At 40.0% G+C, this 24,732-nt stretch overlaps 1 gene segment (V, D, J or C); it reads right to left on the reverse strand.

The window, feature by feature from the left end:
- Positions 1 to 16,926: 16,926 nt before the first annotated feature.
- On the reverse strand, positions 16,927 to 21,497 carry LOC148142318 (Ig heavy chain C region, membrane-bound form-like; the record flags this gene model as incomplete). The annotated part of the segment is given in 4 exon segments: positions 16,927 to 17,343; positions 17,483 to 17,610; positions 20,445 to 20,774; positions 21,230 to 21,497. Coding segments are annotated over 4 exon segments (735 nt in total), but the record flags the coding sequence as incomplete, so codon positions are not given.
- Positions 21,498 to 24,732: the final 3,235 nt, after the last annotated feature.

The following is a 24,732-nucleotide window of genomic DNA, read 5'->3' on the forward strand; positions in this document are numbered from 1 at the left end:
GACCTGATGCTGGGACTGAAACCTGGAGGTTTTGGCGTATGCTAAGGATGATATATTGCCAGCAGTTGATGAAGGGTTTTTGCCCGAAACGGCGATTTTCCTGCTCCTCAGATGCTGCCTGACCTGCTGTGCTTTTCCAGCTCCATTCTAATCTAAAATGAAGAGATTCTTGCCAGGGTTACTCATCAGTTGACAGCGCAGCTTAGTTTCAAGAGTTGCTACTCCAGTAAGAGGGAGAACAGATCAACACATTTCTGAGCCCTACTGTTCATACTGATCATTGCTGAGGCTGCAAAGGTGGGCACAATCAGGGAAATGAGGGAGGCAGGCCTGAGAGATCATGGAGAGTCAAGATGTAAAGAGAACGGGTCTATGTCAGCATGGCTTAGCAATGAGAAGGTGCCAGAGTCCCGACCTGCCATTTTCTAAATCCTACCACCTCCCAGTTAAAAGCCAGTGAATAATTGAGCATGCATTCACACAAAGTCGTTCAATAATCATTTCCAGACCTTCAATGTTCAGGCCTTCAGTTGTTCACTTCAAAGCACTGGACTGTGCAATGAGGCTAAACATATTGAAAACACATTGACGACCTAACTCTCTGCTTCCCAATACTATTACATCGGCCACCTCCCCTCACCCCATCTCTTCAAAAAGAACTGACCATGGTTCAAGTTGAAAAAAAGGCAACATATATTGCAGTCATAGCTTTTGAAAGTGGCCTTTTTTAACAGAATGTAATGTGCACATTTGTTTCTGGAAAGCAGGAATTTCTGTAAGATTCCTCTTGACAACATCTCCCAGTGCTATAGCAAACACCACCATTCTAGACTACAGCCCCTCCCTATTTTTGCATTACTCCTGGTGAGTAGAGTGATTCCTCTTTTTAAAAAAAATGCTGTATCAGCTCAATAGAGCCTTTTGATCTCCAGGGTTTATTTCCAAATGTTTGCAAGTTGTTTATAGGTGTAAGCCTTTTGCTTAATTTGTGCTTCATTTTGACGGACCAGATTGTCAGGAGATGGGAATCAAAGTTTGCCAGACGTGAGGGCAACCCTGAGGAAGAAAGCTTGATTTGATCTGATTTTGATGTGGTTTAATTATGCTTCATTTGGAATACAACAATGTGAAAAGGGAATGTTGGAGAACCACTGATTCCTTTGAAATGTTTTGTGCAACGCGACGAATGCCAGTTCAGATAACAACAGCTACATTAAAGAGGCTGCTAGACTGCCTCCCAAGGAATTTAATATTAGTGACAGAGTTGTCTTAAACAGTAGTACCACCACCCTAAATGCTGAGAAGGGAAATTACTTGCTGATCAATATTGAGGTTCTGTTTCTGGCCATTGGAGCTATAGTGAAAATACTGAAGAATTGGGTTCCTCTCCTTCACCCCACCTCATCGCTTCTCTTTGTTTCTCTTTCCTGCTCATCCTCACTCCCCCACCCACCATTCCACATTCCCTCCAAAATCATTGCCATGGCCTCCAGACTTTGGTGACATTTGATGAAATATGGCTATGGATTGGGACCAGCTCCTGGTCTCCTCGCCTTGTCTATCTCCCATACAATGTCGCCATTGAATGCTTCGCACTTTGTATAATTTAAGTTGACCAGAGGCCATGTGTATCCACGGAGTCAGGCACATTCCCTAGTAATAGTTATTTGTTTGAATCAAACTTAGAAAATGCTTTCATGGTGAATTCAATACAGGCAGCATCACATCCACACCGTTTCACTGATGTCATCAATTAATCGAAGCCTAAATACTGAGGTCATTACACCGCTCTGGGTCAGAGACCTGTAATTACTTCTGGGTTTATTATGGTCAGATCTTGCAGCAAACTCCGAATGGATGAAGGAGCAGAAAAGGAAAAGGAATAAAATTTTCTTTTCAACAAACAGCCAATACTGACTAATATGACATGAACCTTCAGTGAATTTGAAAAATGAGAAATTACTATATTCGGATTCTGAATCAAACAAATTGTGACTGTAAGGGTTAAATTAGCAATAGTATGTGAAGAGCTTGAGTTTCTTTTTCTAAGATCAGGAAGTTAAACTTAAATCCTTGCATTTGGGATGTTTTTTCCTCTGTCCTCATGCAGAAAGTCTTTATTTGACCTCTTTACTCCCCAACCACCAGCTCCTGCCCTCACAGCCAAAACTCTCGATGATGATAAGAAGTGCCAAATATTAACTTGGTGATCATGCACATATTTAAAATGATCTAACTGGTACTTTATGATGAGTTGCAGCTGTGAAAATGTTGACACATCATACTGTGAATTAGGTGGAAACTTAAGAATGTCAGAAACAAAAGGAAACAGATTGGCAAGTAAGTCTGGTATAATGTCAGATTTAAATCTGCAATGTTAGGGATCCAATATTGTGAAAGGGAAGTGCTGGCAGTTGTTGTAAGATTATGTCAGGGTTGACTCACGAAGGCATCCAATGGCAGTGTGGTGAACACTAACAGAGATGAGAACAATCACAGAAAACAACTGCTTGACTGGTTCAGAAATGCTTGGCTTATTTTGAGAGACCAATCTTGAATCAGCATAAAACATCCAAAGTTTTTCAATGGTCTGTTGAATTTTGCTTGATTTTTAATATGAAGGTCTTGCATAACCCAGAAATGGCTATAAACAATGGTGACATACTAAATAAATGATTCTCTCTTCTTTTCACCCTGTACTGTCTCTTCCACACCCCAACCCCAGCATTCCCTCAGTGTGGTGTGCTGTAGACATCCTGTGGAAGTTAAAAGAACCACTACCAACATGACCATGAGGGTTCATGATGCATCTTGAAAACAAATAAAGTCCAAGCAACATTTTCCAGATCATAGGACAGCATTGCCAATACACTCCAGGGGGATGGGTGGTGAACGCAGCAATAACTAATAACATTAGCAAGATTACAAGACTGGGATTCAAGGTATACTGCTTTGTCATTACTCCCCCCCCCCCGCCCCCCCCGATTAACTTCACCATTACAAGACTAAAATCGGGAGCATTGGAATCTTCACTGCTCACCTGGTGATTGGTTTAATTGCGACAATAGTCAGGAAGCTCAATATCATCAAAGAGAGAGCAGTTTGATTGACTGGCAAAAGAACTAACGTACCTAACTGCCACTCCCTTAACCATCACTGAGCTACAATGTTGGGCTACCTTGCACTTACACTCCACGGAATGGACTACAGCAACTCATTAGACTTACACTGAAAGGATATTTCCTGTCTATAATCTCTATTTCTGAAGAGAACAACGATCAGCTAAAGGCCTGTTACACCTGATTCTCACTTTGCATGGATATCTCTGTTCTTTTATCATCACTATGGCAAAATAATGTGATTTATTAAAATTGCACAGTCATTGACTAACTTAAGAAAACTAGTCTATCAGGCTTGGAATATTGAATCTCAAGTCTGCGATTTTTTTTGTTAAATTGCTTTGGACTTAATTCTGGATAAGGTTACTGATGTTAAATGACTCAATTTTTGCTCTTTGGTGAATTGCAGTTCTGGAAACATTGTCAGTGCAAACAGTGAGGGAAATCGGAATGCAGGTTCTCCAAGATCAAGTGAAGTAATTGCAAATTAATTTTAGTTGCAGGCATGACTAAGTTAGTCATTATATCAGAATATGACAAACCATTAGGAAATAACTGGTGAGCTGGTAGTTTGTGCAATGTTATACAACGATCAATGGTATCAGATCGGACGCAATGTTTTGATCAGCTCTCACAGAGGAAGTTGCCTATGTTCACTCCCAAGTCCTTTTACTATGTGATACTGCAAAACCTCTCCTTATGAAAATTGTAGATTCCTTTTGAAGACCTCAGTTGAATCTGCCTCCTCCACTATACCATTAGGCAGAACATTCCAATTTCCGAACTATGCTGTTTTTTTTAAAGTATTCCTTGTCACCATTGTTTTATTTTGCTGATCATCTTATGTCAGTGCCCTTTTCTTCTCAAGCCTTTTTTTAAATAGAATCCACACAGTATGGAAACAGGGCACTTGGCACAGTATGGAAACAGGGCACCAACCCTCCACAGAGTAACCAATCCAAATGCATTCTCCTACCCTTTACTCTACTCTATGCAAATCCCTCATGATTTTGAACACGTGTAAAATGTCTTATTTATCTTCAGTTCTCCAAAAAGAGCAGCCCGAGCTTCTTCAAACTATCCACATAGTTGTCCAGTTACTCAACTCTGGTACCAATTTTGTGTACCTTTTGTGCACAATCTCAAATCCCTTCCTGAAGTGTGCTGCATAAATTCTAGACATAAGGGAAAAGCAGAACTGTTTATAACCATTTGTCATAATTTCCTTATTTTGCATGCCACGGTCCTATTTATAATGTTCAGAATCCTAATGATATCTTCAATCTGCACTGCCAACTTCATAATTTGTGTGCATACACATAATATGTATAAAATGCATTAAATATTAGACTGGGATCATTTAAGGAAGCATTAATACTTATATCGAAAGAATTTAGCATGTGTATAAAATGAACAAGGAACAATCCAGAAAAGTTCCGAGTTGGAGGAGGGCTGAATTCAATGGGCCAAGATGGCATTTGAGTACAAATCTGGGCAATGTTCAGCTTCAGCTGTACAGTACAGCTTAACATTTCCACAAGCAGGAAATGATGGCAAAAACAATACTCTCATTCCCTGCATGATGTTGCAAAGAATATGGATTATTGTTAACCCCAGTGAGAACCATACTAAATATAGACAGTTCAGAGGGGAAATAAAGATTAAGGGAGACTGACAGCTAACTTTAAAACAGAATCTAAAAGTCATCATTAGTCACAAACAGTGAAAGGGTGGCAAAAGAATGAGTGGGGCCAATTATCATGAATCCCCTGTTGAAAATTCACAGATGCAGGGGCCTGGCTGAGGTATTGTGAAGAGGAAGTTCATGCCCAGTTCATGGTGAAAAAAAGTAGTTGAGACTTGGATGAGATGAAGCTTGACAGAATTTTAGATAGGCTAAAATAAATCAAAATTGCAGATGCTGGAAATCTGAAACAAAAATGAAACTGCTGGAGAATCTCAGCAGGTTTGGCAGCATCTGTGGCGGGAAAGCAGAGTTAATGTTTTTGAGTATTGTGACACTTGAGCATCTCCAGCTATTTCTGCTTCAATTAGAAAGGCTAATTGTCATTGAGTGTTGGGAACTGACAACAACTGAATTGGAGACACCTGAGGATACAGAGAAGAGGAGCATCGAAGCTGCAGCGGTAATATCCACAACAACCTAAACCTGTTCAAATAGAGGCATGGAATCAGAGACTGGAGAATCACAACATTTAAAATATTTTTGTTCAAAATTGTCTGGATAAATCCAGCAACCAGATTCATCTTAGTGGTGGGAAAGCTTCGAATGAACTGTAATCTCAGCCTGAAGCAACAATACTGGGAGATCATATAGACTAACTTTATATGCTGACTAAAAAATCTAATGTGTACCCTGTTTACCTAAATCATCTGATGACGGCTTATAATTCTGAATCTTCAGTTTTCTTGGGTATTTAAGCCGGTTTAGAAACGTAGAAAATAGGAGCAGGAGGAGGCCATGCAATCTTTCGAGCTTGCTCTGCCATTCATCACGATCGTGGCTGATTGTCCAACTCCATAGTCTAATCATGCTTTCTCCCCATGACATTCGATCCCATTTGCCCCATTTGCCCCAAGTGCTATATCAAGCTGCCTCTTTAATTGTAGTTGAAAGTGCTTGCTTGAAGTGTCTTAATTTGTCCTTACGTTCAATTGAAGCTGAGAAACAAACATGGAGTCCAAACTCTGTCCAAATTCTGAGGAAGTTGACAATTTAAGTTCACGAGAAAAGAAAGTGACAGTCAAAAAGTAAGTTTGATCCAATGTACGACCATGTTATGCTTCAGCATGTGTTCAGTCTCTTTCTGAACCTGTGCCAACCTTCAAAGTTTAAGTCTGTAGGATGTTGCTTGATTGGAACAGCATTTCCTCAATCAATATTATGTGTAGTGAGATTAGTAATTGCCAGGTTATTACCACATACCCATGGGATTATACCAACTCTTTCAGGTCATTTCGATTTTCATCTGTTTATCCCAGTTTTCCAGAACGTCCTCATTGTTCAATTTAATTTGAGGAATGTCTAATTCACAATCATCTTGATTAGCTTTTGAACAAAATACATCTCTTCAAGCCACATAATGGTCACACAAATAAGTGGAGCAGTAAGCCATTCAGCCCCTTAAGCATGCGCTGCTGTTCAAAATGATGATGGCTGATTATCCAACCCAGTCCTCTGTTCCATCATTCTTTGATCCCTTTAGTCCAAAAAAAATCTATTATGTTTTGGACTCAAACAATTTCTATGACAGTGAATTCCAAAGAGTCACCACTGTCAGGGTGAAGAAAAGTTTCCTCATCCCAGTCCAAAATGCCCGAGCCAGTCTCCTCAGACCGTGAGGCCTGGTTCGGGACTCCCCAGCCGTGGAGAACATCCTTCCTGGTTATCTAATTCTGGACAGAAACACTGGCTTGTGCTGCATCTTGTGATCTTCGCCTGGGTCATGTATGGGGAGGGTTTTTCTCTGTATTGCCACATTTTGACAGTGCAAGTTAACCTCTTGCTGATAGCAAGCTGGAAGCAAGGTAGCCATTTGTTGCTAAAAAAGAGATAGGACTGAGTGCTCACTACCCATATTCAAAAGGGAAGAATGACCTACTGAGGAGAGATATTAGAGAACTTTTGGTAGCTTTAACGGTGGACACTGACAGAAATTGCTGACTCCCGTAGAACACACAGGGCATCAGCAAAGGTGACGCAAAGTGCTGATTCCTAATTACACATGTTGCACTTTCCAAATGACAACAGCCCATTTTCCTTTTTTAAAAATTAAAATGTTCAGCGATGTATGACACACCTCTAGAGTAGGTGAGACAGGAATCCAAGTCTACTAAATCCAATTTAGGAACTTAAGCCTACTGACCAAGGGTAGGGAGAGGATCATTCTATCATCAGAGGTCCGTTTTGCATCTCATGCAGAATTGATGCAATTGCCGTTAATTGCTTCATTAATCCCTGGGGATGTAAATAATAAGTCACTTGTCAGAGCATTGTGTGCTGCTCCGGTGCCACTGAGTATAATGCTGATCGTTGAGTCGGAGTGGTCAAGATCTACCTTCGGGTTTAGAATACACTAACTGATACTGCCACGGCAGTGCAATCCAGAGATAATCCTGCACATCAGACGTGTATGAGGCATTAAACCAAAGCAACTCTGCCCTCTAATGGGACCCTTATTATTTTGAATTAAAGTGAGATTATATCTGGTGTTCCGGCCAATATTTATCTCTCAATCCCGATGAGCAGACCATCTGGTCATCATCTCCTTTCTTCTTTTCTCACGGTACACAAATTAGATATCACATTTCTGACATGTGACTACATGATCAAAAGTGCTTCGGTTGTTGTATAGAACATCTCTGATTGAAAATTGGCTTTGTCAGAACCTGCATGTATTATTACTCAACTTGGCCGTTCATTTTTCACTCTCTTGACCCTCTGTTGTAAGAAAGCACTCCTTTCCAACTTCCACCAAAGGAGAATGAGACAAAGCTCAGTGCCGTATATTTTACTTTATACTAACATCTGGATGAAACTGAAATACCATTCAATGCAAATATAAAACGAACTGAACCAGTTTTAAAGGATTAAAACAAATCATATTTGTCACCAAAGGAGTGTAGTGAAATATTTCAATAGTTCTCATTGTGTCAAGTACAAGCAAACAGTGGAGTCTGTTGCAATCTATTTTATCTTGTCTAAAGAATAGGCTGAGGAAAAGCATTGCAGGCTCTTTAAATTCGAGAATGAGGAAAGTAGTACAGTGTGGAACAGTGACTAACAGCAGGAAAAATATTCTTCAGATTAGAATAGATATGTAGTAGAATATACTAAAATGATAGAATGAGAGAAGCTAAAGTGGGATATTGTCAGCGGAATGTTTTATAAGCTTGTTAATATCGGGTCAGTGAGGATCTTATTGAATGGAGGAACAGGCTCGAAGCGCCAAGTGACATATTCTCATTTACTGTTCATACCTCGAAAAAATTCTGTTAGTTACTCGAACGGAGGTGTTAAACACATTTTAAACTGTTACATGGGCACATGCTGATATTTCCGTCTATGATTCCCTGGGTTTCCTAGTATGTTGTTGACAGTGGCCCCAGGGGTTCTGCACTTGTGTCAGAGATCTGGAAAGAGATGTTTAGGATACTCTGAGGTGGTATTAAGATGTTATATAAATGCGCAGCTTTTATACTGTGCTGGGTTAGAGAGGGTTTTGCTCTATATCAAACCTGTGCATCATTTGACTTCAATCTGCTTTTCTTTGTTGCATTATTGTATGGAGTTTATTCTCTTAAGTTAATAGCCTGGGATTTGCCAAAGTTTAAGTGGTTTTTACTCACATTGGTGAGTTTCTGTATCACATGAGATAGATTCATTGCAATCAGTAATGGGAAATATAGCAGATCAAATATAATGTTGTTAATTGTTATTACATCTTTTAACATGGATAACTATGTGCTGTTCTATGAACCTCAAGATTTAAAAGCCTTTTCAGTGGAGCCACTGCTGATTTACCCAATGCGCTCTACTGGTGAACTCACTGATACTGAAACCTCCATAATCTGGGACAATGATGAAATAGAAACTGACTGGAACTGCAACTTATCAAGAAAACTAGGGATCAGCAAGAGGTTGAGGCTGAAGCTCAGAATACAGAGGCACTGCAAACCCAAACACCCACTGACACAGTTTCTCAAGATGAATTATGATGTGGTTCTGCATTATTCGGTTCTGATGTCTGTAGTTTGTGGAAAAATATGATATCTGCTAGAAGACAACTACAAAGCTCTCTTGCGATAATGTGACACAGAATCAAGTGAAATTTGGAGTTCTCCTTATGGGGCTTCTTTCATCCTTTCAATTGGCAGCTGAATTTGGTGATCAGGTATCAGTTACTATCAAATTGGATGAAATCTTGATAGTGATTCCTTTATTTACATTTCCCTATCTCTGAGGTTTGCCCCATTTCTTTATTAAAGAGCCAATGTGTGTGAGATCTCTTTAGTGTTGTCCATAGGATAGCCGTGCTGCTGCCACTGTGCAACTTCATATTGATATCTGCCTTTAAAAACAATCTGAATCTATGGTCAAATACTGGTGTTGGAACTAACCGGGATTCATAATAGAATGACTAATTCTTCAACTGCTGCAAACCAATATGGGCTAGATTTTCAAACTGTCATTATCACAAAGGTGCTTTTGGTGCCACATTCAGTATTTAGAATGACAATTAGGTTTTCTGTTAGTGCAGAATTTCTCTCTATTACTTTAAATAATAGTGTGCTGTGTGTATGTGCATGTGGTTTGTTTCTATTTATTTCTGTTCCTCAATGGCTTTGAAATTGTATTTGTATAGGATCAAAGGCAAAGTAATGTCTCCACAAGGACATTGTTGCTGGTTTTCCTCTGAGACCAGAGCAGAACTTTACCAGTTCATTGTAGGCCTGATACATTATAGTTAAGTTTCACCTCTGCCAGCTGGTACAACATGGAAATTTGAGTATTGATGAAAATAAGTTTTTTTATTTAAGTCTTTAATATTGTACTTGGCAGGACACTCTCAAGAATTCCAATGGAAAGGGAGAAAGCATTTAATCTATCTGGGTAATGAGTGCTGATTGTTAAAGGCATGGAGAGTGGACCAGGTGATGGTTGGCAGTTAATTGCCAATGCTTGTTGTGATTCGACTAAATTGGTGATGGCCATTCTCTGCCTCATTTGGCATGACAATACCTTGACTACTTAGGCAACCTGCCAATTGAAAACATAACAAAGTTCAGCTGTCAACTGTCCATCACCATCTGACCAGTCCATTTTTCCATTGGGAACATCTCGATCAATAATTGTGCACTTTCCAAAGCATCAGAACTCTTTACTTGTTCAGTATAAAATGTTATTTTCTTTATGTCAAAATATTTCTGTATTTGCAAACAATCGTTTGAATTTGGGAACCTTTTGTTAACGGAGTATCCAATATCCAGCTGATATGATTAAAATGGAATCTAGTTTTCGAATTTGAAATGATTTAACCCCCTGACAAGCCCACTTTGTTCATGAAGATCCTCTTTGAATATTGTATCAGCCTGGCTGTTGAAAGACAGCTTTGGAAAGTTGTTTACTTTGGTCAATTTCTATTTAATGAATTGCTGAAACGGTGAAAAATGCATTCTATTGCATTTACAAAACTAAGATATCTTGTGAAATCAGGAGATGTGCACAGTGCAAATAAAAATCCAATTTACTGCTGGCCTGGACAAGACTGGTAAACTTAAACTTGTGCTTATAGAGAAAGGACTGAGATCTTAACTGGCTCATTTTCATCTAATGTATTGAGTTTAAACTTATGTCTATCTCTAAATTCTTCAAAGCCTTGATCCATGCTGTCTCTTGTACTCCTTATATACACACTCTGTTCTTTGGTTCTATGATTGCTTTATATCTTTTTGTCCATGAGTTTGACCAAGCCTCCTTAATTAGATGGACTTTACTGATAAACTTCCTCAGATGCCCTCTGGTTCTCATTCTCTCTTTGAAAGCCTGCTTAAAAGCCGGTTTCATGTTTTTGGTCTTGGTCCTTACTCTTCTGATACATGCCAATCAAACTTCCCCTGTTTGGCATTTGGTGCATCCTTTTCTAGTTTGGAAGGTCGGACTCGAATAAATATAGGGTTAAAGACAGGATTCTTGGCAGTGTGGAGGAACAGAAGGATTTGGGTGTGCAGTACATAGATCCCTCAAAATTGCCACACAAATGAATAGGGTTTTTAAGAAAGCATTTGGTGTTTTGGCTTTCATTTACAGGGGGATCGAGTTTGAGAGCCGCGAGGTTTTGCGACAGCTCTACAAGTCCCTGGTGAGACCACACTTGGAATATTGTGTCCAGTTCTGGTCGCCCTACTGTAAGAAAGATGTAGAGGCTTTGGAGAGCATTCAAAGAAGGTTTACCAGAATGCTGTCTGGACTGGAGGGCTTGCCTTCTGAAGAAAGGTGGAATAAGCTCAGACGTTTCTCTCTGGAGAGAAGGAGGAAAAGAGGAGACCTGATTGAGGAACACAAGATAATGAGAGGAATAGATAAAGTCAATAGCGAGACACTTTTCCCCAGGGCAGGATTGACTGGTACAAGGGGTCATATTTTTAAGATATTAGTAGAAAGGTATAGAGGAGACGTCAGAGGTAGGTTCTTTACGTAGAGAGTTGTGAATGCATGGAATACATTGTCAGTGGTGGTGGTGGAAGCAGAGTCATTAGGGACTTATAAGCGACTGCTGGACATGCCACATGTTTAGCAGTGAGTTGAGGGGTGTGTAGGTTGTTATTATATTTTACATTAGGATTAAACCTCGGCACACCATCGTGGGCCAATGGGCCTGTTCTGTGCTGTACTTTTCTATGTTCTATGTTAAAGCATCTCATAGATGTGAGTATTTAATGTCCACTTTGGCAGATTTAATTGATTCTAATTGTAATGTATCTGCCAAAGCTTTAGCAAAACTGAATCAGCAAACAGCTTCAAACTGTGCACACATCCATCATATAACATTGCTGCTCCACATTAACTTTCAAATGCACTGCTCCATTCCAAATAGCGGACCACCCGTTCCCATTCATAGAAATTTGTTTCTGTTGGATGGAAGTGTTTGTTTCGGTACTTCTGCCATTTTTACTGAACTCATCTCAAGTTACACTTTAGAATTTAACACTCAGGACAAGACTGTTTGTGTTAAGCTTTATCAGTTTTGACCAGTTTGCCAGCTCTTCATGTTCTTGAATATTGGAATGGGACTGGGTTCTATCAGCCCACTAGGGACAGGCTGCAGGTCATTAGGTGGATAATAATAAGGGAAGGAAGGAGTTTCAGTGGCTCTCATATTTCCACCTCCATCGTATTTTATTGATCCCAAATTAGGGAAAGGATGGCCATTCAGGAGGTCAATGTAGAGACTGTTCCCGCCAATGCTGGCAGTTTGTTAGCAGTAGGTGGGTCCTCCATTGTGTGGGAGACCTCCTCCTGCATCCTAGAGACACGCCTGCAGGATGTCCCTCCCAATGAAGTACCTTATGGCTCACAACAGGGTATTCCATCTGCATACTGGAACAGTCTCCTGTCCATGGTGGCGATCATTACGGGAACTGGAAATCAGAGTAAGTGAGTGAAAGAAGCCGTGAGGGCTAGAGTGTTCACAACATTCCCAGGATCAGATTGGCAGGTCCTACTGAGACCATTAATAAGTCATTAAGATCCCCCAATTGGTGCATGGTCACGGGGTTACTCCTACTCCTAGTAAGAGTACTGTGATTACTGCTGTTTCAGTGCTAGCAAGCAAATAGTGAAGTGTGGCCATGTAATAAAATCATTTACATTCAGTGCTGAATACTTGAGACTTTTTTGTGAGAAACTTTATAATTTTTCTCGATGTTCTTAATACACTTTTTGTTTCATACAATGGTGATTTTCTACATAGGATTACAGAGGAAAAGCAGACCATTTGGCACAATCAGTTCATGCCAGCGCTGATGTTCCACTCAAGATGTTTCACATCTTTCCTCATCTAAATCGCCCATTGTAATTCTCGATTCCCATCCCTTCAAAGTGTTCGCCTTGAAATACATCTAAACAATTGATTTCTTCTATTCCGTCTGGTCACATATTCCCCGTTCTCATCATTCTTTCAGTGAAGAGGTTTCTTCTGAATTCCCTTTTGGATTTCTTGAGGTACTGTCTTATATTGACAGTCTCTAGTTACGTTCTACCCAGTAGTGAAATGTTTTCTCTGTACCTTCTCTTTTCAAAACCTTTCATAATTTTAGAACTGTCATCCTTCTTTTCAAGAAAGAAGTGAACAGCGCAACAATTCTTCCTTGATATACACAACCAGAAACTTGTGTAGCATTCTTATAAATCTTCTCTTCACTCTCTCTCATACATTCTATAATATGTCAACTCGAACTGCAGGCAATACTCTTAATTATAGTCAACCAAATTTCTATAGTGACCCTACTTTCAAATCTATCCCTTTAGAGATAAAGCTTAGAGCCGTGTTTGCATTTTTATGGCCTTTGGAACCTGTAGTGAAATTGTTAGTGACTGATGTAATTGTCTGAAATCCCTTTGTTTCTCTCCCTCACTTAGACATGCATCTATGGATAAATGACCTGCACATTATTCCTACCAAGATCTAACACCTTACGTTTATCTGTGTGGATCTTCATTTGCTAATTATTTGAACATGCCGTAAATTAATTAATGATCTCTTGCAACTTCTTGTAGTCCTCCGAATTGGCTACATTTCAACATTCCTTTCCAATTTGGTGTCATTGAATTGCTAATTATTTTTCTCGTAATTAGATACAATATTAATTTGCAGTTTTACTTTATGTTGTTTTGAATTTTTAGAGAGTTGCAGTAATCCACACGGTAACTATAACAACTAAATGTAGAATGACAGATAGATGAAAATTATTACACACACAGGACTAATTAATACACTCTATTAACTTCAAGGTCAAAACAGGGAATTATTTTTTACACGAATGATATGGTGAGATTATCCGTAGTGCAATAACTTTTTGTCCATTTCTTTTTTGTTGCAGTTTATTTCCCCAAGTCTTTCTGTGCTACTGGTATGAAATTGAAAAGGCACCCATCCTCCATTTTAAAATAAATGATAATAAAAAAAACAGTATTTGTATAAAATGTAACATGATTTATGAAACCATCCCTCTAGGCTTATACATATTCACAGCCATGTAGAGTTATATAGGGAGAGGCTAAATGAGCTGGGGCTGATTTCCCTTGAGCGTTGGAGGCTGAGGGGTGACTTTATAAAGGTTTATAAAATCATAAGAGGCATGGATACAGTTAATAGACAAGGCTTTTTCCTTGGGGTGGGTGGAGTCTCATCTGAACCTATACTCGTGAGTATAGGTTTAGAGTGAGAGGGGAAAAGTTGAAAGTACCTAAGGAGTAACTTTTTCATGCAGGGGATGGTGTGTATGGAATGAACTGCCACAGGAAGCAGTGGAGGCTGGTGCAATTTCAACATTTAAAAGGCATCTGAGTGTGTAGACGAATAGGAGGGTTTAGATGGATATGGGCCAAGTACTGGCAAATGGGACGAGATTAGTTTAGGATATCTGGTCAGCATGGGCAAGTGAGACTGAAAGATCTGTTTCCAAGTTGTACATCTCTATGACTCTATGACCTACCCCTTTGCTCTTAATGTACAAGTCAAATCTCTTTGGATTATCTTTAACATTATCTCCCAAGGTTATCTAATTTTCCTTTCTTGCCCTCCTCATTTCCCTCTTTACAATGTCCCTGCACCCCTTGTACTCTTCGGGATTCACTTGATCTCATTTCTCTATATCTAATATACGATTCATTCTTAATCTGAACCAGAGCCTCAATATCTTTATTCCTCCAGTGTTCCCTCCTCTTACCAGCCTTATCTTCACACTAACAGGAACATCACGCCTCCGAACTCTTGTTATCTCACTTCTGAAAGCCTCACTCTTGCCGGCCGTCCCTTGAGCTGCAAACAGTCTACTCCAATCAACTCTTGAATGTTTTTGTCTCATCCTATCAAAATTTGCCCTCGTCCAATTAAGAACTTTAACTTATATATAATGCCAATCCTTTCCATAAATATTTTACAACTCATCGAATTATGACCCCGGCCCCAAAAAGCTCCTCTACTAACCATTCAGTCACTTGCCCTCCCTTATAACACAAGAGTAGGTCAGGTTTGCTCCTTCTGTGATAGTTACATCTGCATATTAATGAAGAAAATTGACTTTAGCACTTACCAAATTCCTCACCATCCAAGCTCTTAAGACCATGGCTGTCCCACTTTATGTTTGGAAGGTTGAAATTTGCTATTATTACAATCCTATTATTTTAACGTATAAATAAGATCTTTCGACATATTTGCTACTCAATTTCACTCTGACTACTGGGGGGACTATTACAATCGCATCAAAGTAATCATGCTTTTCTTATTTCTGAGTTCCATCCACACAGCTTCACTAGACCATCCCTCAGAAATCCCTTGTGTTAGAACAGTAGTAATGTTTCACCACAAGAAAAATTGACTCCAATCTCCTTTTAGCTCTTCCTACTTCTGCCGTACCTTTGATGATGGGAGGGGCTTTGAACATAAATTATTCAACTTACTGGTGATGGTTAGTAGCTGAAAATAAAAATACTATTGGTGACTTGGGTGATGGGAAATAAAAGGTTACATTGTGTGGAAGGAAAATTCTGGATAGAAACAAGAATTTTAAAAAACGAACTCCATTCAGTGTTTGGAGTCCTTGTTGGTTCAACCTGTGCTTTGGTCTATAATGCAAAATTACAGAAAAATATTAAAGCAATTTAAAATAAAATGTTAGGATATTGGAAGAACAGCTAAGTGCTTCAAAGCTTGACAGACGGCTTGTGGGAAAGGACATGGAAAGCAACAGGGTTTCCAGAACTTCTCATCTCTGCCTTCCCTGATCGAAATCAACCTGTGATTTGTAATTGTTGAGGATTGTTATTCATTAATATCGGTGTGTCAGATAGATCTCAGTCTCAGGGAGGGGTGACCTGCTTCTTTGTTTTGTGATGAACTCAGGGGAACATACAATAGTAAGGGGGTAAACGCAAAGGGGTGCAGGAGCAGAGGATCCCCCGTGTGTATGTGCACAAATCAGGGAATGTACCATGACACATGGACAGAAGAGCAAATAAACCCGACTTCATCACCCTACGCTGTAGAGAACAAACACACAGCAATTATGTTAAACTGAAATAAAACAGTCTCTTGTCTCACCTGGAATGTTGCATCTAGTTTCAGGTGCCACGTTTTTGAAAAAAATGCAAAGTTATGAGATTGGGTGCGTGACTGATTCACAACACTATTCCCGGGATGATACACCTCACCAACGCTGAGAAATTGGGACTGTTCTCCTCTGCTGATAGTTTCCAGACTCTGTGACCAGTTGCTGTGATTTGGTTCCCAATTCCGTCTTGCGTCATATAGATCTTAATGGCTGAATATTTCAGGTACTCATGAGCTGTGCCTTGCCTGATCACAGCGACCTCTGATTTATTATTTTTGAGGGTTGCTGTTCAGTAATATCCCTGTATCAGACAGATCTCAGTCTCATTCCCTGGGATTTGACAGGTGTGGTGTGTCAAGTAGATCCCAGGAATTGTTTTCCATGAGATTTATGTGTGAGAAAAACTCCAGTTTTGAGAATCTGCCCTTGGATTGTGCACGTGTTGTGTCTGAAAACCTGACTGAACGTTGACTTTTTTGGCTGATGAATGTTTCGTTGGGCGCTTTAGGTGGCGATTTCTGCATTACTAATCCAGGCTGCCCTGACATTGGGAGTACTTTTAGTTTAGACAGTATAGAGTAAACTTTCAAACTCCGTTGTCTGCTTTTTTTCGGCTTCTGGTGGAACCTATAAAATTATCATGAGGTGACCCGAGGCCGTGACCCTTGGTGCATAAGTGGAAATGTTCTCTCATCATTCTGCCTCTGGAGTGTTCCATCAGGCATATCGTATGAAAGATGTATTTACATTAGTGGGCTGCATGGTAGAGCAGCATTAAACTAAATGACTGGATAAAATACAATCAAACAGAACACGTGAAAGTATTTGGTTGGGAAAGGAGTAGGATGTGGGTAAATGTATTATGACTGACTGGCCTTGAAGAAAGAATTAAGCAAACTCAAGATTAGTGCATATTCATTCGAAATTTATGAACCATTTCAGAAAGCATTTTTATCCAAAAGATTGATGTAAAAGCTAACAGAAGTGAATATAATGGCTGGATGCCACATTGAGACGAGAACACATGCGCTGTGAGCTGGGAATTTTCTGTACATCAGTAACAGTCACAAGAAAGGGAATACAAAGGCTCATCAGAAAGGGTAGGCAACCATTCTGAGTAAGGAACAAATAAAAACAAAACAAACGGGCTTCAAACAACTGGGAAGCTACAAATTCTTCCAACCACAACCATCTCAAAGATATCAAAGTAAAAAGGAAAATCCATCAATAATTGTCTCAGTTACACGCTGATAAACTGAAGTCATCTCACTGTTAGAGTCAGCAACAGGACAGATTGGAGATTGGGAATTCAGAGACCTTGATAAGCAGATCAGGAAAATCAAAGGGGTCCACAACTCATTCACTTAACCTGGAAGAGAGAGAGAAAGCAATGACGCAGATGTTTATGATCAGGGACTTTCAGATTTAATGTTTATTCAATGTCACACTTCGAGATTTCACACAACATATTGGGCTGATTGGCGTGAGAAAGATGTGATTATTCTCACCTTCACCAGAGTGACGGCAGCGCTGTAGAAAATACTCAGGAAGAACAAGGTGATGAACGTGGAAGCAGTTGTCCAGATGTTGCTGTTATCATCCTCATAGTCTTCAATCCAAGTGCGATCTATTGAATCTATGAATATAAAGCCGAGAGGACGCATTTAGATTGTTTATTGATCCAGATCGATCTATCTGCATCCAAGTCATGTAATTGGAGACCATTACATCTTCATAAAGCAGTCAGGGATTTCTCAAGTGTGACTCTTATCTGTATCTATTAGTGCATTATTGACTCAGCAAGAAATTACAAATACTAACTGCACATGTTCTTTCTTCATTGTCCATGTCAGAACGTTTTAAATTATTTTTCTTTTCATCTATTATTTAAGGATATTATTATTTGAAGAATGCTTATTACGAATGATGATTTTAATTATATCATTATATTTTAAATATAGGCTGTGACAGCACTTTAGTTGGAAATTGTGGCCAGCACTGAATAAAAGTTCAAATGTGATTCTCATCTTTTGTATTGGTGACCAATTGCTTGGCAAATCATGCATATAAGTGACATCACAGTCAGGACATTGCTTCATATTTTTGTTTGAAGGATCTGTATATTTAGGAATAAGTTTTTGTACGTGTGTCCCTTAATTTATTTGATCTACTGCTTGGTGTGTTTGGTTTCCCTTTAATGTTTGTGTATGTGGTTATGAGAGTCTCTTACTTCACTCTAGCCCATGTTGGAGTCTGTGCATCAATAAACATATTCCTGTTCCTTTACTGCTGGTGTGCTCATGTGTTTGTGCACCTTAATTTTGGTCTTTTTCACATTGTGTAAGCATCATCATGCTAATATGCCACTTCATTGCTGCCTATGCTTATCTTGTAATGTCTTTGTGAGTGTTCACTTTTCATTAGTGCTATCTAAAACGTGTGCTTCTGTGTCTGTTTCAGATCCTACCTACACTGGGTTATTTTCATGTTTATGCTTAATAAATGTTAGCATGCAATGTTATGTTTTGATGGATGTTTATATTTATATGATGATGATTGCTTGTGTGGCAATCTTTCCCAAACCATATCCTGATCAGCTTGTTTGTACTATTGTTTGTGGATGCTTGCTGAACCTTGTGCCCATTACCCTTATTTAATAAACGCCCCTCTATTTGTTCATCTATGCACTTGTGTGCCTGCATGTGAGACTCTGAATTTGTGTGTGCGTGTGATATTGTATACATGCTGATCAATGTGGTTTAAAAATAACTAATTAAGCTGCCTCTGTCATCGTATGTTTGTGATTCTGAAAATGGGAAAATAATGATATTAATGTTTATCTCTGTGCACTTACGTGCCTGTGTGAGTTGACATGTGGGAGGACATTTTTCGGAATTTGTATCTGTGTGTTCATGTGTGTATGTCTGTACACATTGTGCTGTATGAATGTATATGTATTCATGCCCATTTGTGTGTTACCGTGTGTCGATGTTTCTCATGGTTATGTGTGAGTACTCCTGTTCATTTGTGCAAATGATTTTCTTTCGGTGTATGTGAGTTTTTGTATGAGCTTAGGTGAGTGTTCAAGTACCACTTGCATGTGTGGCTCTGTGTGAGTATGCATGTGTGACATCTTATCTATATGCACATTTGAGTGTGCACATAAATATGTGTCTTTAGGTGAGAGCCCGTATATGTGTCATTCCGTGTGTATTTGCGATCATCTCTCTGTATCTGTTCTTATACCAGACTGCAATTTTTATTATTCTAATTTATTGTTCTAATTTTAATGCATTGCCCATAATTAGATTTTGACCTTGGTGTTGCAGGAAACATTTCCCATCGTTGTGCAGAGATAAGCGTTTTATGAGCAACTCCTCTGTTGCAGTGATAGAACTTCTGTCTCTGAGAGAAAAGGCGTGTGTTCAAATCCCCACTGTCCCAGAGATAACATTTCTGAATATGTTTATTAGAAAATGTCTACTTGTGTTCTGTATGTGAAACAAAATGATATCAGGTATTCGAATGCCAGAATTGATCCCATGTGTTCCAGAAAACTGAGACAAAACTATGGAATTCAAACTGGGACGATGCAAACACCAGTTTCGGATTATGGGAATCAATGTTAATCATTTGTGAACAGAGCCAAGCGTGTCCAACATGCTTCAAAGGTATTGTTTTGCATGGAAATGTTAAATCTTTGGACAGTAAGCAAGAAGTTGACTGTCCCTGTTAGCAACTGGGTTACATTACAGAGGACATGCACCATGAAACCACTGCACAGGGAGCTAGAGGACAGACCATTCATCGTTCCCCTCCCCTCTGCTCCACAACAACTTATCTGTTGATTCTCTTTGGTGTGAAAGTGAAGATACATTCTGTCAACTCATGCACTGGCGCAAGATCCCTGGCAGTTCCCCAGAAACAAAGGTTACATTCAAACTGTTCTGCACTCTTTACGATTGGTATGTTCCAATCAAATTTAATTTTAAAGTGTCTTAAATTTACATTTCCAATTGGTGCAATTTGGCAGTTTAAAACTGACATGAAGTTTGTAAGAATGTCCAATCGGGGGAATCAAAAACACCAAGTTCAAAACTCGTGCCCTACCCTTGACATAAAATGGACATTGTCAGATTGTGTCACAGAGGGATTTAGGATGGATAAGGTACTTGGTGGAATCCTGCAATGAGTGAGCTTTACTCTGTCTCTGACCCAGGGTGTATCTGAGCAGAGAACATTAACTGCACAAGACACTTGTTACAGACCTGTTAATCGTACACTTTAACTACACAGATGGAATGTAAGTCAGAGTGGGAAACAACTAATTCAGTATTTAACTCACAACTGGAGGAAAAAAAAACACTTCATTACTTCTGTTGAATTATTAAATGCAACGTTGAGATTTTTATTGACATGAATTAACAGTGTCCATCAGTGCAAGTGAAATGTTTACAAAACTCGGTTTACCGCTGGATTTATCGACTGTTCTGTTGATGATCTTCAATGGAATCGCTTCATGTCCCACTACACAGGAGTAAGAAGCACCGCTGGCCCACTCCTCCGCTGTAATGGATAACAGGCTGTAGATGAAGAAGGAAGTGTTGTCGCTCTCCGCCATCACCTCGGTGTTCTTGTAGTTACTGGGATTCACCGGCTTGTCATTGTTTGTCCACTTGACGAAGATCTCTCGGGGGGAGAAACCTCTCACTAAACAGGTGAGGGAGAGAAACCTCTGAGCGGAGATTTCTTCTGTTGGTGGCAGGAGGACCGACACTGATGGCTCCAGCGGATTAATCACTGCAGAATATTTGAGACAAATATAAATCAATCAAAAAAATCCTGAACCAATATCACAATTTCACTAAATATTAAAATACGCCATGTTTAATTTGGTATTTATTTAATTTCGTTTTCTAAAGGAGCAGAATGGTACGCATACTGTTCATTAAAAAAAGGAAAGTTTAATGTGAATGTTGCCTCCATGTTTCCAGCCCACAACGAGGACATTCTGTCCATTTGTCATTGCTGATGGTGGCGTCCCATCCGAGGCTTCTTCCCACCTTATCTGATTTAATCAGAATACAATATCCTTTGGTCCATCTTTTTCTTAATCAGCTACTTAGCTATCCTGCCTTCAGATGCATCATTAATGCTCCTAACGGTGTTTGCTCATTACCAATCAAAGCCTGTCATTGATGTAACTGGATCTGGATTACACGTGGGATCCTTTGTGCTTTAATCTCACCGCTCACCTTTCTCCTTGTGGATGGAGTCTCTCAGCGGAGTCGGTAGATTCTGATGGTACACCACACATTCAAAAGTAACGCCACTCAGCCAGGCTTCAGTAGAAATGTCTAATTTGCTGATCACGCTGTCGGGATTCTGTCCAGGCTGCTCAGCAATCTCTGATTTCAGAGGCTTCTTTTCTTGTTTCCAGGTCACATTGACTCCAGAAGGAAGATTGGACACAACGTCACCGTCGCCTCCAGTAAGACTTGTTCTACTGGCGGTGGGAGGATTTTAACGGTGTTAGGGTGGCACTCGGTATCTTCTATGAAACAAAAATCAAAGTCAATGAAAATGCCCCTTTCTGATACAAACAGCCAATCTTCAGATTACTCCTTCACACGGTGAAGACACCACCTTCAAAATGGCAACTCCAACTATTGCTGAAACGATGCTTACTATTGTTGATGTATTTTGATCTGTGAAACATTTGTGATTACCTATAACATACCCTGTGTAATTATTCCGAAAGAACACTGGCTTTGTAACAAGTGAAACCTGTGAAAAAAGTAAAATCATCAAAGATACCATCATGTAACCCATGGAATTACCTTTCTTTCGGAGTTTGTCTCTCACTTAAGACCATCCATTGATACTTGTGACAAGAGTAATCTGAATATAATGAGTTCATTTCCATGTTCATAACCTTTAGGTGCAAGTGCTGCTGGTCACACTGACTGCCAAATCACGTCCCAAATTTTGGACAGATTATAATTAATAATCATTATTCTCTTTGCAGAGTTCTAAAGTGTTACAGGAGCAATGAACAACCATGGAAATTCTGTTCATTATATTTAACATGATTAAAAATACTTTGCGTTATTGGTGTGATGTCATTCTGTAATTTATGTCATTGTTCCTCGTGGGCTGTGTTTGGAATAGATCTGAAAACAAGACATTGAGTACAGCATTGGATATCGAGAAGGACACCCATCTCCTTAAGCCTTTCCCTCCATTCAGTTAGTTCATAACTGGTCTGTACTTTCACTTTATTTACCAAGCTGCATTTTTTAATTTCTTCATAGAGCAGGAGAGAAAAAAAAAACAAACAAAAGCGTCTTAAATTAATCTACAAACGCGATGGAAATGTCACTAATTTTATAGACATCCACTACTCACTGTGTAAACATCGCCACCGCAAACCAGGCTAAATCAGCCTGTCTCGAGTTCCTAGTTCATTCATCCCTATTGTAGCATTCCCACCAGAATTTATTCTCCTGCCTCATCCACTAATTACAGAGAGCATCTTAAAGAAGCTCAGTGAGATCACGTTTATCCCAGTTCATCAAATGTGATAGCCACTTGGTCTGTGGTCTGATCCCATAAATGAAGTTAAAGAGCTCAGTACCAGATAAAAATCGATGTCGTACAATGTCCAATAAACAGGTCATTCCTGAGCAGGGAATGAAGCATTGAACGCATTTTTGATTTATTTTCAAGTAAGGGTCACTGCATATTTTAACCACGTCAATTTGATAGAGGATCAGAATAAGGCTGTTCGGCCAATCCAGAGTTTAGATCAGAATGATGCTGGAAAAGCACAGCAGGTCAGGCAGCATCCGACGAGCAGGAAAATAGAGATTTCGGGCTAAAGCCATTCTCCTGCCTTCACCCCGTACTAAACAAGAGCCGATCTATCTCTGGCTTGAATACACACAATGGCCTGGCCTCCACAGCCCTCTGCAGCAACATGTTCCACAGACTCATCACCCTCTGGCTGAAGAAATTCCTCCCCATCTCAGTTCTAAACGGTGCCCCTTTGACCCTGAGACTGTGCCTTTGGGTCCTAGTCTCGCCTACCAGTCAAAGCATCTATTCCACATTCACTCGACCTCAGTCTCTCAGTATTTTCTATGTTTCAATCACATTTGTTCGGCACAACACCGTGGGCCGAAGGGCCTGTTCTGTGCTGTATTGTTCTATGTTCTATCTCTCCAATATCCCCCCTCTACCCCCAAACTTACCCTTGAAGCGGCTACCAGGCAAGTATTCAGCACTCTGAATGCCTCTCCCAGCATGGTCAGGCAACAAACTTTTTAACAAAGCTCACTGTCTATATATCTATCTTCAACAGAGAGGAAACCTTTTCTGACTTGCCAAAAGGTTGAATTATGAGCAATGCTAATGTAACACTCAAACTGAAATGAGATACGTGGCATGTTGGGAAACGAGAAGCTGTACCGTGCTGTTTACTACGCCTGATAAATTAGTGTGTTTGATTCACGTCAGAGTTCAGAGTGATTTGTAGCTCTCTCAGTCTGTGTCTCTTACCCTGGAGTGCGGTGATGTTTTTACTTTGAGTGTTCTCTCCATGAGTGACCTGGCAGGTATAGACCGCACTGTTGTACCATTCACCATAAGGGACCATCAGCCGACTCGTCACCGAGAAGTTCCCGTTCGCCTCACACACGGGAGACGTGAAGAAGCCAGAATCCAAGCGTCGGCCATTTTTCAACCAACTCACGGAGATTGACTTCGGACGGAACTCGATGATTGAACAGACGACGGTTGCAAACTTGCTGCTTGCTCAGCACCTATAAGTCATGTAGAGACTGAGCCCCTCATTATAAGTATGAAGTATCCTTGCAAGGGCAAGTCACACAAGGCTGGCACATGAGACTGGAATAGTTAGGTGGCTGTTATTGATAGGCGTGAATTGGGTGGATCAAAGGGCATTTTTCCTGTGCTGTATAAGGTGAGTCTGTGAAAACGGTTATAAATAATGCCTTATTCATGTTAATCACAGATGATCTGTTTATCTCAGTTCCTACAACACGTACCTGAACATGGCATTTCTTTGCTCTTGTGTGTCCCGCTGTGTTGAACCTCACAGGAGATTTTGCTGGGGCAATCTACCGCTGACCCGGGCAGGGTTAACTGGCTGTTCAGGGTGTAGGTTCCCTTCTTGTTTCTCACTGATGGGTAAGTCTTCAATCCAGTCGTGATTAGCTCCCCACCTTTCTTCCAGGTTACCTTGGTGACGTCAGGGGAATAGTCCATCGCCAAACAACCAAAGATCACAGAACCGGTGTTGTGCTCCTGACAGGAGGAGACCAGGCCATAAAGCGTGGGGGGAGACGGTGTCTCTACAATAGAATGACCAATTGAGCATGTTAGTTTCTGTAAATTTGACCTTATCAGTTACTCAAATGTATCCTCAGCTGTAAACGTTTGCCAGTATGCTCCCGCTGAAGTCGACAGCATAACTGGGGTTTATTTTTGTTTCCTACCAGTTGCTGATCATGATCATTGGTTCCCTCTTTAGAAACATGCCCTCGACCTTGACCATTGCCATATAGTTTAGGAAGAAGAACATCCTGGTCCCACCCCAGTAACTGTTTGAAGATCTCACCAACTGACACTTTCACTGGATTGCTGAGAAGAGCAGAGACGTTTCACAAACTACAAACCAAGGAAATGCAGATTCATCGAAATTCTACAGTGTTTGCAAACAGGCCATTTGGCCCAA

This window comes from Chiloscyllium plagiosum, unplaced genomic scaffold (genome assembly GCF_037043375.1).
Source record: "Chiloscyllium plagiosum isolate Xiang-an unplaced genomic scaffold, Cpla_swu_hap1 HiC_scaffold_29, whole genome shotgun sequence".
Lineage (NCBI taxonomy): Eukaryota > Metazoa > Chordata > Chondrichthyes > Orectolobiformes > Hemiscylliidae > Chiloscyllium > Chiloscyllium plagiosum.